Here is a 16,410-nt window from a genome sequence, read left to right as displayed (position 1 = left end):
ATGTGCAAAACATGTGCAATATACATCTTAATTAGGGGCTTCGCTCATTTAACATGCTTAAATGTTGGGATATTTTGGTGGTTACCATAATTTTTTGAAAGATAATTGGAATGTTACTCAAGAATTTTGTAGGGGTAGTCTTGTGTTGAAGGAAATTTTTGAAAGATCAAGAATAGCCATTGAATTTGGTAAAATAAGCATAAAAAAGATATCAAAGAGAGAATTTTAGAGTCTAAATTAACTTTACAGCTGTTGGACGATCATAAAGATAAGGAAGGTCCATATATTGATTAACAAACTCAAAGAAATTAAAGATTTGGTACATAAAATGTTTTCTGTGTCCCATCCCAAATTAATTGTAGTCTTAAATGACGCAGGTCACTAGAATTATAGCTTGAAGAATGGTAATGCAAGCAAAAAGTTCTTTGTTCTTTCATGGCTTGGTTAAAAGTGAAAAAATGAAAAAAAATGTTATTTAAGTATTATGATGAATGGAGAAATGATGGAAAGGGAAGATGATGCTAAATGGTTTTTTTAAATCATTTTAAGAAACATTTTGAAAAGAGAAATTATGTGGGTTGACACTTGCGTTCTTGAGCCTAAAGAGCATCACCTTGTAGCAAAATTACCCCTGTTCGTCATGAAAGTTATCTTCGTGTAATCTTTGGGATCCATTGATGTTTGATTGTATCTTATGTAGGATTTCATGAAAGACACAAGCTTGAAGTCTGATAAGTTATATACCATTTTATCAATGTTTGGTAAGGGGTAAACGTCTTTGGGGAACTCCATGTTGAGGTCAGAGTAATCAACGAACATAAGTCATTTATTGTTTGACTTATTCATAAGCATGACATTTGACAATCAAGTGGTATATCTCACACTGGTTACAAAGTTGAATCTCAATAGGTCTTCCATAACTTTCTTAGTGGCTTATGACTTCTTTAGCGTTTGCTTCATACGATAATAGGCTACATATAAAGTCTTTTTACATATGGAAGATCAATTCGATATCAATGTCAATCATCTCCTCTACAAACTAGGAGAATATATAGACATTAGTCTGTAAGTATTTCGTGAGTTGTTTTTTTACCTTTTCGAATAAGTCAACCTTTATTATGATGATTTTTGAAGAATCATCTCCAAAGGAGATCTCGATGAAATTTCTACTTGGCTTAAGAAATTCTACCCTCGTTTGTGCTCCCCCAAAGAAAGTACATCCTCACTGTCGTCAATATCACAAATGGGTTGTGCCTTGAAATAAACACCCATATTAATTGAATTCATACTTGTAAAAATAATCAAGAAGACTACCTCTACCTCTACCTTTATTTATTTATTTATTTATGAAAACTCTTTCAAAATTGTAACTATTTTTTTTTTATCAATAGAGTGCTAATTTATGTTTAAAAAAGATTGCATATTATTTTGCTGTAATCAATGCTGTGATAAAAAAATAATTATTTATATCTAAAAAATATATATACTCGTAAAAATGATAAATTATTAGTAATTTTAATAAATATTTTACTTTCTCCTATTATTCAAAGTATCTTATATTTAGAGAGATATATACTAATAAATAGTCTTTAAACAATTTTTAATTTATAAATTTAAAAATTGATAATTTTATTCAAATAAAGAACGACATACTAGTATAACAAAAGAAGAACACTTTAATTAAAAATCAAAAGATAGAAAGACATTTTAACTAAATAATATGTCAGAACAACTCGTTCATGCGACTCCATATAAAAAATCTAAAGGTTTGTTAGCGCTATCATTGATTATATGATTATGTTTTTTAACACTAATTGAGAGTGTTCCTCACTAATCCTTTCTAATTTTATGATTGTTCTTTTTTTTATGTGATTTTAAACATTTTGTAATTTAGCTTTAAACCTCTAATTATTTTTCTTTTCTAAGTTAATTTTTTGAAAATGTAATACTCGTAAATTTTTTCTAAAACTCAACTAAATATAGCAACTTTTTTTTAGAAATAAAAGACTAAATAATGACTTTTTTTGACTTGTCATCATTATCACAGTGAATCAACACAAGTTGCATCAATTTCTTTAATAAATGGATTTCAACAAGGAAGCATCTCAATTAATTTGCTTTTTCATTAGTACTTGCAAGTGCTATTTTTTTTTCATAGTAAAACTTTCAAGAGACTATTCCTCTGACTATACTAAATATACATGAACAATGCTAACTTTTACCTCTAGAGTATAAAATATAATAAATTTGTATTGAAAAAATATTAAAAAAATTAGTTATTATATTTTCATTAAAATTAATACATAATTTTTAAGACAATATTTTTTATTTAATTTTTAACTTGTGTTTATGGGCATAATTATCTTATGACTCTCTTGATAACTTTTCAATGCTATAAACTAGATCTACTTGGAAACTCGCACAACAATCCAAGGATACATTAAATGTTAGGTCAATTAGTGGCATACATGAGCTTGCCAATGATGCTTCCATATCCATATCATGTTTCAGCGTTCTTAAAAAGTTTAAAATTATATGGTGTACAAAAAGGTTTACAAAGCAAAGTAATTTTATTTCTTTAATATCTTTTCAAAATTATATCAGTGTTCTTAAAAAGTTTTCTTTGTAAAACACAAAGACTAGAACAGCGCGTCCACGTGGCTCCACATGAAAAGTTTAGAAGATTAAACTTTGACGAAAAGGAGCGAAGAAATGGCCACACAAACACAAAAACACCTATTGCACTCTCCGCCGTATACACACATTCCCAATATCCAATTATCCATCCATATCCATAGATAACATTCTCAGAGACATTTTCTCAAACACTTACCACTCCTCTCTCTGTGTAATGAACTTGACGCATAAACGAAGGTTAACAGAGGAAAAACCTTTTCTCTTATTCTCACTGTTTGTGAAGACTGCATGAATTGTACAAAGGCTATCTGGTTGAAGTTTCACAAGAAACGACGGCAACTATGGCTATCGCTTCGCCCACCGTTAATCTCCATTTTACCATATTTCCTCTTCGTCGTTCTCTCTCGCATCAACCTTCATGTCGATTACGCTATCGCCTCGCTCCTAGTAGAGGATTGAACCTTAGTTACTACCAGAGTTGTGTCTCTCACCGGTAAGATTTTAACTGATACTCGTTTCGGTTTCGGTTTCAGTATTTGCAAATTGAAATTCCGTATGATTGCAGATTTGCGTTTTTGAATTCTAAGTGTTCGATTGCAAATACTGAGGTACAATTGGAATTGGATCGTGATAACGTCACTGATGAAGATAAAAATGAAGGAGAGTGTTCAATTCTCCAACCTGAATGTCCTGTGCCAATTAAACTCAATACAGACATTCTGGAGAATGAGTCTTTGAACCTGCTCTCTGAAGGAACATTTGTAGATTCTCTATTGACATCGTTACCGGTAGGTTATTTTTTGATTAGGATTAGGTTTTGTTAAGCATTTCATCACTGTTTCTTATCTTTGTGGTTTGTTCGGCAGGTTTTGTCTAAGGAGGAACAACATGCTCTTGCATCCACTCCAGCACACCCTGCCGCGCTATATGGTTGGATGTTTTTGAACCTTAACAACTCCATCCATAACTTATATATTGTCTCAGTTAGTTATGTTATTGATTCTTATATTGACTTCATTTGCCTCCATCCCTAGATGAAGCATGAAGCACTAGCTTGAACAAAAATCCCCCTATTTACTTGACAAATGTAAACCATTAAAAACCATATATATGGAATCAATTGATATTGGGCATCGGCATGACTAGTTTTGTGATTTCATACCTATTTGAATGCTGAAAATCTTAAGTTGGATCGGCTTGCTGGATTGTTTTATCTTTTTATTTAAAATTCAGAAGTGCTTTCATTTGCCTGATGTGACAATACTATAAATGCAGTTTATAACATTAGATGTGCCCAACTTAGTGATCTTCTTGTCTTTTCTTTGTTACAAAGATGGTTTGGTGGAATTATCTTGTCTAATGATCTTGTATGTGCATTTTTCCTTGTATGTTAATTGATGATTCCGAAATTGAATTGTCTATACGACTCTAAACTTGAAGGTTACATGTTTTCAGCTTTCTATTCTAGTTGCATTGTTGCAAATTTTGTGGAGCAGCTTTGGACTTTTGCGTGGCCTTCTGCCATTGCCTTGATTCATTCAAGCCTCTTGCCAGTTGCTGTGATGGGTTTCTTCACCAAAGTGGCTATAATTGTTGGCGGTCCCTTGGTTGGAAAATTAATGGACCATTTGCCTAGAGTACCAGCATATAACTACTTAACAATCATTCAGGCAAGTTATCTAATGAGCTATATAAAATAAAACAGGATTTAGCTATTTTTTTCTAAGCTAAACCGTTTTTTTTTAATATTCAGGCAGCCACTCAGTTGTTATCTGCAGCTATGATTATCCATGCCCATTCTGTACCTCCTACTTCAGTGTCTACTTTGTTTCTTCGTCCATGGTTTGTCATATTAGTTTCAGCGGGAGCTATTGAGAAGCTATGCGGTGTAGCTTTGGGGGTTGCAAATGAGCGTGACTGGGTTGTGCTGGTATTGGTCATTCAATGCTTCTCCGAATACCTTGACTTGTGATTTTATATTTATAATAGTTATTTATGATCCTCAGTGGTTTATTTCCACAGCTCACAGGAGTAAATAGGCCAGTAGCACTTGCACAGGCAAATGCTTTTCTAAATCGAATTGATCTCTTATCTGAGGTATTTTTACATATAGTTTCCCTAAGTTTATTAGCTTACTTATATATATTTCTCTGTAAAACAAGGAATACTATCCATTTTCCAGTTGAATGCAATATTCATAAACTTTCTTGTGAAGTATCACTTCTAGTTGCTCTTACTTGGAAACTCTCAAAAAACTTGTTTTCAGATAGCTGGAGCATTGCTGTTTGGAATCCTTCTTTCCAAATTTCATCCTGTAACCTGTTTAAAATTTGCTTCTGGCTTAATGATTGGATTACTGCCTGTTACAGTAAGTTATCGGCTTTTCTTGTTCTATAACTCCCTTTAGTCAGGAGACGAATTCATTCTAATTTTCACTCATCATTCTTAATTTGCAGATCGTTTTAACATGTTTAGCCAATAAGCTTTCTACTGGTGTTCTTGACCGGCCCAAACCATCACAAACATGTGGGAGATCATTCAATGAAGATTCTGCACCAGATGCTGAGAGTATAGGTACTATTTAAACTGATCTTTCTTTAGAGATTATGTCATTTTCTTGTATATTTTAAATATGCTTACATCTATCTGCTGGAAAACCAGTGGTTAAAGGTCTGGAAGCCCTCAAGCTGGGCTGGAAGGAGTATTTGGGTCAGCCAGTCCTCCCTGCTAGTATTGCGTGGGTGCTCCTCTACTTCAATATTGTTCTCACACCAGGAAGTTTGATGACAGCATTTTTGACACAACATGGTATGTGAAAATTTCTTTAATGGTCCATTTTTGGGAAACTTCTTTCAGTTCTAACAGATCATTTATTGCATAAAGGTATAGTGACCTATGAAGCACGGACTCCGACACGGACACCGGGACACGACACGGACACTCCGACACTGATAATGTTAAAATATAGGACACCAATACCGCTATATATAAGAGAGTATTTGAGTTTTATTTATCCATCTATGATTAAAAAAATTGAAAATATTCTAATCAAATATTAATGTCTTTAATTCTTTATTGATAAGATTGCTTAAATACACGTTTAACAATTTTAAATTTGTGTAAGATTTGTCAAAAATATGTATAAGGTGTGTTCAAGCAAAGAAAAAAATAATTTTTTGTTTGAAACATATGTGTTATGAGTGTCATACGGGTGTCAACCATTGATTCAAAGAGTTTCGAAACAAAGAAAAAAACTATTTTTTAGTGGACACTTGTCTAACTTTTCCGACACTTTGACTTTTCCGACACATGTCGTACAAGTGTCATACAAGTGTCGGACACCGCGACACGCCTACTCCTAGAGGTGTCTGTGCTTCATAGATAGTGACAATGGGGGGTTTTCATGTTTTTGATTTATTTTTAATTATCAAATCTTTCAGATAAATTAGCTAATGCATGCTCAATGCCCCTTTTTTGTTGCTTACTCATTTCAATGTTAATATCCATTGTCTAGCACAAATTGTGTTTTCAAGTATTGTTAGTTGTGGTCCTCCTTAGAGTTAAATTATGATTTTTAATATATTATTGCTAAACTGAATCCTATAACGAACAGTCAAAAAGAAAAGGGAAATAGCAGTAGATTTGATTTGATATAAGGTTTATTGTTGTAGTATACACTTCTGATGGACCTCATCAATGATTTGATCCCATATTTAAACTAATAATCAGTGTCATTCCTTAATTTCTTTTATCTTTCCTTTTCCTTGTTTTATTTGGTGTTGAGGATCAGCTGTTTAGGTTATTATGCTGAAGTCCAAGTTTTCCCCCTCAATTATTTTACAGGCTTACATCCATCTATCATCGGAGGATTTAGCGGAATGTGTGCTTTTATGGGTGTGGCAGCAACATTCGTGTCTTCAACTCTGGTCAAGCAATTTGGCATTTTAAAGGTATATTTAGCTTTTGATATTTTTTCTTAAATGTTGCACATGAGAAAGTATGACAACTTATTGAAAAAATTCTCATTTTTCCAGGCTGGGGCAGTTGGGTTGGTGTTTCAAGCTTTACTTCTCAGCATGGCTGTTGCTGTATATATGAGTGGATCAATATCACATCAGAGCCCTCTTTTTATTTTCTTGTTTCTGATTGTAAGTCACTAAATAATGTTTTGGCCTCGATTATTGCTTTCTAAACATATAATTATAGCAGCCTTAGTCGTAGCTAGTAGGTTGAAATGATAGGGATAATTGAAGTCGGGATACTCTAAAATTGCTTAAATATCAGCGCCGTACCCGTATCTGATACTAACATAACACTCATACAATACTCCTAGATCATATCTAGGGAGTATCCTCTATTTTTTTCTCCAAGAAATTGATGACAAATACATTTTAGATACAGCATTGGCGTACACCAAATTGTGGGAGGAATTAGAATATATACTCCTATAGTCATTGTTTGTAAGAGATCCAAAAGGGCAGGGAATTTGGTTGTTATTGCAACCTCTGAAATTGTCCATGAAATATAGAGAAAGCAAAAAGTTATGGGACAAAGAATGACGAGGTTGTAGGACATCAATAGAGATGTACGTTATATACTCTGTGGTGGTGTTGGACTTCTTAAATTGGTTAGGTCGTCCGTTGTTGACCAAAATGATAAGCTATGCTTTTTATACCATGGGGAATAATGTAGATGAAAATGATATGATTAGTGTCAGATAGTAGAAAGTAGGTGATTTAGTAGAGCCAAGACTTCTTTCAAATAGGACTAGTGGTGCCTCGTTTGACATTTGAACATGGGTTGGAGAAAATCTCCTAACTTTGCAAAAATGTTTATGGGGGAAAGAATAATTTTGATATGGACAAAGGAAAGATTTGTGCATATATGCCTTTTTGTAAATTGTGATCATCTCCTGATATGGTTATATATTACTGAACAATAATCAAAATCTCTTTACAATATGACGTGTTTATACAAAACATACCTTTTTTATAAGATTATGTGAACGTATCTAAACCATGTTGCATCATACGGGTTGTGTATGTGTATCTTGACTTCATGAATAAGAATCCAATTCTGTTGTACCAACTTAATTAATGACCTAAATGGTGATATGGATTGTTCAAGATAGTCAATTCCAAGGATGTTTTTTAAATACCGGCTAGGTCCTTTTAAATTCTATATTTTTAAATGTAATATGCATTTGTTAGCAAACTAGACTTAGCTTGTACTAGGTGGAAGTTGTGGACCTTCCTTGTTTTTCTAACTGGATATCCCTGCTTAAATGAAGCTGCAAAAGGTCATTGTAATTGAGTATTTGCTAAACAAACAAAAGCTTTGTATGAGAGGAAAATAGGCTTGGATGTCCTAAATTGCACTATGTATTCATTTTTGGAAATGTTCAATCTTGGATTTTGATGACAAATTAGATCTTCTCAAATTTATTCACATTAATTTTTTTCTGCATAAATCTCTGTTCTTGTGTCTGCAGATTTTGTCGCGGCTAGGACACATGTCATATGATGTTGTAGGGGCACAAATTATCCAAACTGGAATCCCATCATCCAAAGCAAATCTCATTGGGACTACAGAAGTTGCGGTTGCTAGTTTGGCAGAGTCTATAATGCTCGGTGTTGCAATAATCGCAAATGATCCTTCTCATTTTGGATGTTTGGCAATGCTGTCTCTTCTATCAGTGGTTAGTGCAGCATGGATGTTCTGTAGATGGTTGTCGAATCCAACAGACGAACAAAAAAGCCTTTTTTCTTATAATCCTCAGTTTTGATGTATATGTAAGTATCCCTTGTATTTATTGCTCCTTGTTTACTAGCAGATTTTTCTATCTGACCTGTCTCATATTATAAAAATGTAACAAAAATATCGGTTTCTTGTTATCCTCAACTTTATGTTTAAGCAAGTAATACTTCATTGTTTTCTAGCATATTTTTCATGTGTATTACTTTATAAAAATAATGTTCATATTGTGTTTTTTTTCTTTTCTAACACCAATCCATGCCATGGGTTTCCAACTGTGCTTTTATTCTCTTGACTGTCGTCTAACAATATTTAATCTAACCAGTAACTTTTGTTTTTGCAGTTGTTATGTTCCATTAGCTGCCTTATTGCAAAGACTGGACAAGAACCAAAATATATTCAAAAGATTTAGCATGGTGGATGATTTATCCACCTGATACAGCAGCCTGAGGTTTTATATTCTCGCCTGAGGCATTTTCTATGAAAAATATTTTCTACGGAAAAATGTATAACATGTCTTAATATAATAGTGCACATAATAAATTTAGTTAGGTGTCTAGGATTACCATGCACAGCACAAACGTTTGGTAAAGTATTTAATGATTTTTGAATTCTTTTCTGGGGTTTAGAAATGTAAACAGGCTTGCTGCGGAAGCCATTCTGGTAGGGTTTAGTAATTCACGGGAAATCTCAAGTGCTCACAATTATTTGGATTTGGGTGAAGTGTTCATTTTGACCAAATTGGAGCAGTTATGTATGAAATTGATTTTTTTTAGAGAGAAATTGTTGGGTTAGTAACTTGAAATTCTGATCATATCATGTGTATTGTAAGCAGTGATCATGTATGTGTATTGATTAAACTTATGATATTGCCATAATTTTTTTTTGTACAACTATAATTTTATATTCTAATATCATTTTAAAATTTCTTATCAGCATTTAATACATTTAAGTCATGCATTTTTAATTAATACTGTTAAATTTGAAGTGCATTGCATATATTAGGAAGTAAAACTTATTTTAACATCAATATAACTCTAACAGGGTGGTATTGGTTTTTAGTGTTGACACTCTCAATTGTAGATATTTATGCTCTTAGTATCACATTTAGTGTTTTATTTTCAATATCAGGATTATTTATGCTCTTAGTATCACATTTAGTGTTTTATTTTCAATATCAGGATTATTTATGCTCTTAGTATCACATTTAGTGTTTTATTTTCAATATCAGGATTACAGTTTATCATTAAGTATTCAAACTCGAGTATTTTGGAACGATTGGGAAAATCTGAATTTGAATCTTGAATGAATTTTTTTTCTCAACTAACTCTAGTTACTTCAAAAGGTTAATACAAAAGTAAGTTATGACCATGACATTGCATCATGGATGTGTTTTGAATTTATTTAAGGCTTTAAATGTGTTACTAATGTCCAGGCATCATGGATGGTTTTGAATTGAAGTATTTTGATATGATTTCTTGTTATTATAGGAAAAAAAATTTAATGAAAAATAAAAGGACATGCACAGTGAAAGTCGAATGTCCAACATTGTACACTTTGATCCACTTTTCTCCATCACCTACAGTGTCTTATTTATTTATATTTCTATGCAATCACTCAACAACAGTGTCTTCCAAAGGGCCTAGATTCTCCATGAAAGACATCTATGCATAAAGTGCAAGTGCCTATATAGAAACTCCATTTGGTTATAATTTCACTTTGCTATTAGTTGTCTCAATCAGTTTTTTTTTTTTTTTTTACGAATTTCTGTTTCTTTCTTTAGCTTTTCTTGGAAAAGTTGATAGTCATGCTTACAATTATTGTGGACGGAAAAGGTGCATTTCCAGGCTTCACTGTTGTTCACTTTTATTCTCCAAAATTTCCCAGATTTTACTGAAAATTATTGGCATACACATCTGGAAGATCTAGAAGACGTCTTGAATGAAAAAGAAATACAAATCCACAAATATAAATAGTTCTTGAAAATAACCCTTGATACAAAGATTGAATGGGCTTTTCTTTTTTTTTGGCAATGATAAAAAACCCAAACTTGTTTAGACTTTTGAGCTTTGTATTTTGAGATGAAAACAAAACAAAAATTTAAGGGAATTTCTTATCTCACTCTATGAGGTGAACATCATACAAAAAATATAAAATGCCTATTAGATTTTGAAGATAGATGAAAATCAAAACGTTAACTAGTCTAGAGATGCATATCTTAAATATTTTAAAATATACATCCAACATTCCACTCTGAAAGATATTTTATCTATTAATTATTCCAGAGATGCATCTCTGTAAATGGTTACAAAAATGCATCTATGTACCCTATCAGAATAGTGCAAATTATGTTTGTTTTATGGTTTATGCAGACAAAAATGATGATTTATAAATGTTAAGAACCCTGTTATGTGATGAGATTTAAACCATACAATCGATATGCAAAAAAAAGACATATATAAATTCAGATACTCCTAAAATGACAAATATAAATAAAGTCGAAATATACGATAAAGTAGAATGAAGTGAAAATAAAATACAATCCATAATGAATCCAAAGTACAACTACTATATACTATTGCGTATACCAGACTACAACTCCTCTGGCTCCTCGTGCTCCTCAAAGTCCACTATCCTCGTCCTCCGGTGCTCTGCGGTACAACATCGCCTCTTGTGCCTCTGTCATAATGGCATATAGGATATGCCCCACCTCAGATCCATCAGGGAAGATACCTCTATCAATCCCTGCCTGCACAATCTTCACTATGCGACGAAATTTAGGAAAGACATCATGAGCATGATTTAATTGTGCCTGGTCCTCCTCAAGTATCTCAAAATGAGTTGGCCTCGGTGGATCTCCTGGAGCAGCATGCACCATATACAGATGTGACACCCTGAAGAACCACCTGAAGTACCCATTGACGTAGCTCTAGTCTAGTCGCGCTCTACTCGGGTACTTTGTGCCTCTTCCGACACCAGATGACTAAGATAATCATCAAACATGACATTCATCTCTCTACGTGTCATAGCAGGATGAACAAATATAATAGAGTGTTTGAGAATAGTCTGAGTGTATTCCGCATGATACGCTCAGAGGAAATGTGAGACGTGAGCCATAAGCTAACCAACCTGAGTATAACAATATATCGTCAAATGGCCGCGTCTCACAATGATCGACATAGTTATTGAAGTGCATATCCTCGAAAACCAAGCAGTCAAGATACACTATGAACGATTATATCTCCTGGTTCCCTCTGAGCAGCATACACCATATACAAATGTGACACCCTGAAGAACCACCTGAAGTACCCATTGACGTAGCTCTAGTCTAGTCACGCTCTACTCGGGTACTCTGTGCCTCCTCTGATACCAGATGACTAAGATAATCATCAAACATGGCATTCATCTCTCTACGTGTCATAGCAGGATGAACAAATATAATAGGGTGTTTGGGAATAGTCTGAGTGTATTCCGCATGATACGCTTAGGCAAATGAGGAAATGTGAGACATGAGCCATAAGCTAACCAACCTGAGTATAACAATATATCGTCAAATGGTCGCGTCTCGCAGTGATCGACATAGCTGTTGAAGTGCATATCCTCGAAAACCAAGCAGTTAAGATACACTATGAACGATTATATCTCCTGGTTCCCTCTAAGCATGGAAAATGCAGAAGTATGCAACATATCCTCAGTGTAAGTCGGTACACACGACTAGCCAGCGATGCGCGGGAAGTGCGGGAGGATCCAAGCCTGAAAAGTGTTGGAACACATGAATCATCAGTAACCGCGTTGTAAAAATGCAATGAAAATGACATAGAAATATTAAAAGACCAATAAACATTATTTCCAGTAGTGTGATGTTGTCTGTGACCTGCTTCGTCTTCCACCTATAACCCTCTTATAACTTAGAGTACAAGTAGACTAAACAAGCGACCTCCCAGTTGTACTCATGGATTCGCTCAAAATTCTCGAAGTACCGTAGGTAGATGACATCCATATAAGTGACACTATTGTCCATAAAAATTGCAGTGCCAACTAAATATAGCAGGTATGCTCTCATAGCATATGCTCTATGGAGAACCACTTGCTCGTCATTGCATCTAGCCTCATCAGCTCTAAGGATCTCATTTGTATATACCATTTTCAGGAATTCAAACCTAGCATGAGCCCCTATGGTTTTTTTAAACTCCATCATGGCATTCTTTGGGTCAACTCTCAGATAGTCTACCATCATCTCTGGTGTCTCGTCTCTCCTAATCCTCCCATGATTTAGAAGTTTCCCCTTGATCAAAAGACGCAGTAAACACGACACATCGTCGAGTGTGATAGACATCTCACTAAGCGGGAGATGAAATGACGAGGTCTTGGTGTACCATCTCTCTACGAATGCATTAAGCATCTCGCGATTGACTGTAATATAACCAGTGATGAACAAGTCCTTCATCCTAGATAGTGACAAAGCAGCTTGAAACGACTCCTCATTCGGCTGAGGCAAGTTAGTAATCTTCCGCCCATGGTTAATAAACTTCAGTGGATCAAGGTCCTGCAAAAAAATAAATCAATGTCAAAAACTTGTAATATAGTAACAAATGTAATTTTAGAAGAATGAATCCAACTAATTTTACCACTCTGTTCCAGATATGTCTGACAGTATGGTTTAGGCACAGAGGCAACAATGACAACTCTACATGGCCTCCTCCAAATACCTGAGGTGGCTCTGACTCATCATCCTCAGCAACCTCATCAGTCGGAGGTGGCACTGGTTGAACAACCTCATTAGTCGGAGGTGACACTGAATTAGAAGTCTCATCATCATGAGGTGCCTCAGGTACCTGAGATCGCACTGGTACCACCGGTGACTCGGGTACCTCTGGCGCTTGAATAAGTGAAACCTGTCGCCTATGAGAGGATGGAGGATGTGATGCGTCAGTAGGTGAAACTCGTCTTCTACGAGAAGAAGAAGATGGAGAAGCATGAGCCCCAGAAGTAGATGCATCCACATGGCTAGAGTGAACATGAGCTTCCAATACCTGACTTTTCTCCATCCACACTAATGCATGTTGTGCAATCCTCCTATACCTCAGTCTGTCGTCTCTACTAGTCATAATGTCTGTAAGTAAACCAGACAATTAGTACAAGCGACCATACAATCAATAAAAGAAAAAAATGGTAATTTATGGAGATGCATCTCCGGGTATTGAGAACCAAACATTGAGAAATTTAGGAGATGCATCTGTGAAATTTTCTACAATTCTTCAGCTCCGTCAACGACGGTAATACATACCACAAAATCCAAAAAATAATGGTTTGATCTCTATTTTTAACCATCAAACATGTTCTACAGTATGTATAAATTACCATTCATGCAATTCCTACTCATTTATTACCTAAATCATCAACTTTTATTCATTTGTACAAAACCCCAAAAAAAACTTTTCAAAACATCAAAAACTTATAAATTCAGAATTTTACTTCAGTGTTAAATGATGTTTCTAATGTACTTGATGTTGATGGAAGAATCTTTGAGTTTGCTTGATTGATTGATTTTGGATTAGGTTGATGGAAGAAGCTTTATGAGAGTTTGAGAAAGTTTTTTTTTAAATGAGAAAGGAGAAGGATTCTGACGCGATTTATGTTTCAACATTATTCAAAAATATATCTCCAAAATAAATTTGAAGATGCATTTCTAAAATATTATAATATTAAATCAAAATTCTATTTACTTAAAATATCTTTGAAGATAAATGATATTTTTATATTTTTACGTGATGGTTTACTAATATATAAGATTCATTAAAAAAATCCCATAAGTTTGTGCCTAGTTAAGCCGTTGCATTCATCCCAGAAATCGCCCCATATTTCAATTTATCTTTTTTATTTCTTTTTACTTGTTGAATATTATTGGTTAATTCGTCAATATTTTTATTTCTCAATGAACTACCACATATTCATTAGATTTGACATGATATTAATAGTGGAAATCGATTTATGTGTCTCCTTAGCTATTAATTTTTTTTGTTTCTTTTCTATTTTAGGGTTCTAATTTTTCTTTTTTCCTGACTTTTTTCTCTTACCGTAATATAGATGATCTCTCACTACCACAATTCTTCAACCTACTATTATTTCAATCGTAATCAACCATGACAATCAATCCTCTATTAATAATTATCAATAAGATATACTTAATTCATTTTTCATGCACCTTAGCGATAATACATTTCTTTTTATTCTCTTCATTTATTGAGTGACAACTACCATTCTTTATTCTGGTTAATTCTTGTAGCTATCATATTTCAAAAACAAATTAAAATTTATTGATAGAATCCTAATTTCTCTAAATTCGAACGTCTGACAAATCCCAATATGAGATTGTTGCAACATGATGATTATGTCATAGATGAATTACTCTTTAAAACCTAAAATCGCTCAAAGTTTTATATGGATGAACACGACTTCAAATATTTGACAAGAACTTAAAGACTTACATCACCAAGGAGATATTTTAAGGATCTCTAATCTACAAGAATAAATTTACAACATTTGTCAAGGTGGTTCTAACATCACCGCCACCTACTACATCCGTCTTCAGAAGCTTTGGCATGTATTTGACAATTTTTTACCATTACATTTGTTGTGTTCCTAAATGCACATGCAATCTTATTTAAATCATCAAAAAATATTTTGAAGGAGATTATGTTACCAAATGGGTCATGTTACTCATTTTTATACCTTTTAAAACAAATTGAGTCATGCATATGATAAATGCTTCAAGACATACTGCTTCTTCAATATATATATATATATATATATATATATATATATATATATATATATATATATATATATATATATATATATATATATATATATATATATATATATATATATATATATATATATATATATATATATATATATATATATATATATATATATATATATATAGTCAACAATAATCATTCCAACTATGCAAAGGACTAAAATGAGTAATGTAAATTTGTTTCTTCCTTTGACAATCAGGGTATTCTCTCAATCCAAATTTTAGTCAAAATATGTGAAATTTTAACGTATAACTCTGATTTTTAGGAAATTCTAATTTTGTTGGGTCTAAGTATATGGTTAGGTAGAAGCTCTAAATACAAAAGCTTCAATCATATAGCTTATTAGAAGCTTTGAGCATGAAAATTCCAAGCATGTAGCTTTTCTGGAAAATTTCATTTTGATATATCTTTTCCTTGAACAAGTAGCTATGTGCGAGTATTTGTGGTTTTTTTCTAGTGGATCCATCATCCAGAATGAAATGGATCATCTGTGTCAATATAAATAGAATGTATTTAGGCTATCAATCCCTTTGTTTAGGTCTAGATGAGCTGAAACGCTTTGATGCCGGAACCTCTTTTCGGAAATCCGAGGATTGGGCTATGATCTTTCTCGTCCCAAACAATTAAAATTGTGGGAGGTTTCCTTCTAGTGTTGTTACATCACCTTTTGATTTGACTTCTAATTCATAGAAGAGACAAAGTATGTTGGAAGAGATTCAAGATGGAGAAAGCTCTCTTGTTCCTAAGAGGACCATGCTGGACTTGATCTTAGCTGATAAGGGAAATCTTGACGTCGATCCTTCTAATGTTGGGGTGATTATCCAGTTTCTTGCTTCCTTTTCCCCGATTTTCCTTCCGAAGCGTCTCTGATATAGGCTTTGGTTCCCTAGGTAGACTCAACATGCATTTATTATTTGGGGCCTTTTAGTTGTCAATCTGCATTGGCTAAGTTTAATCCTTACATGGGCGAATTGGTGGCCTTGACTTTCAATTTTCTTTCTCCTAATAATACTCAAACGTTGAGGGAGACATATCTCCTCGCAGAATTGGAATGAGCTAAATTTAAGCTCAGAAAGACACGCATGAAGGATATTTATCGCTCTCAGGAAGATTTGAAAAAGGTTATTAAGAATCATTGATCAATCAAAATCTATCTTTTGAGATCAAATTTAGTTCTTGGATGAAGAAAGAACCA

The 16,410-nt window shown here is 33.6% G+C and overlaps 2 protein-coding genes across 2 annotated transcripts; one reads left to right on the top strand and one right to left on the bottom strand.

The window, feature by feature from the left end:
- Window positions 1-2,660: 2,660 nt before the first annotated feature.
- Window positions 2,661-9,284, top strand: LOC127091518 (solute carrier family 40 member 3, chloroplastic). The gene is made up of 13 exons (XM_051030184.1): window positions 2,661-3,130; window positions 3,203-3,425; window positions 3,504-3,567; window positions 4,093-4,311; window positions 4,395-4,567; window positions 4,660-4,734; window positions 4,904-5,005; window positions 5,094-5,211; window positions 5,299-5,445; window positions 6,481-6,587; window positions 6,672-6,785; window positions 8,129-8,429; window positions 8,735-9,284. Exons 1-12 carry the CDS (start codon window positions 2,979-2,981, stop codon window positions 8,420-8,422), a joined length of 1,788 nt encoding a protein of 595 aa, XP_050886141.1. The 5' UTR covers window positions 2,661-2,978; the 3' UTR covers window positions 8,423-8,429; window positions 8,735-9,284.
- Window positions 9,285-12,292: 3,008 nt separating this feature from the next.
- On the bottom strand, window positions 12,293-13,499 carry LOC127095499 (uncharacterized). The gene is made up of 2 exons (XM_051034179.1): window positions 13,101-13,499; window positions 12,293-12,937 (listed from the first exon to the last, which is right to left on the bottom strand). Exons 1-2 carry the CDS (start codon window positions 13,497-13,499, stop codon window positions 12,293-12,295), a joined length of 1,044 nt encoding a protein of 347 aa, XP_050890136.1.
- Window positions 13,500-16,410: the final 2,911 nt, after the last annotated feature.

The sequence above is a fragment of the Lathyrus oleraceus genome, chromosome 6 (genome assembly GCF_024323335.1).
Source record: "Lathyrus oleraceus cultivar Zhongwan6 chromosome 6, CAAS_Psat_ZW6_1.0, whole genome shotgun sequence".
NCBI lineage: Eukaryota > Viridiplantae > Streptophyta > Magnoliopsida > Fabales > Fabaceae > Lathyrus > Lathyrus oleraceus.
This window is presented reverse-complemented; position numbering and strand designations above follow the sequence as displayed.

What these genes read in the sequence shown, in the direction of transcription:
- LOC127091518 (XM_051030184.1), top strand. Translation starts at nt 2,979, where the DNA reads ATGGCTATCGCTTCGCCCACCGTTAATCTCCATTTTACCATATTTCCT. An exon ending in AGCAATTTGGCATTTTAAAG is followed by an intron (nt 6,588 to 6,671) that starts GTATATTTAGCT and finishes TCATTTTTCCAG; the next exon opens with GCTGGGGCAGTTGGGTTGGT. An exon ending in TTATTTTCTTGTTTCTGATT is followed by an intron (nt 6,786 to 8,128) that starts GTAAGTCACTAA and finishes TTGTGTCTGCAG; the next exon opens with ATTTTGTCGCGGCTAGGACA.
- LOC127095499 (XM_051034179.1), bottom strand. Translation starts at nt 13,499, where the DNA reads ATGACTAGTAGAGACGACAGACTGAGGTATAGGAGGATTGCACAACAT. An exon ending in ATGAGTCAGAGCCACCTCAG is followed by an intron (nt 12,938 to 13,100) that starts GTATTTGGAGGA and finishes ATTTTTTTGCAG; the next exon opens with GACCTTGATCCACTGAAGTT.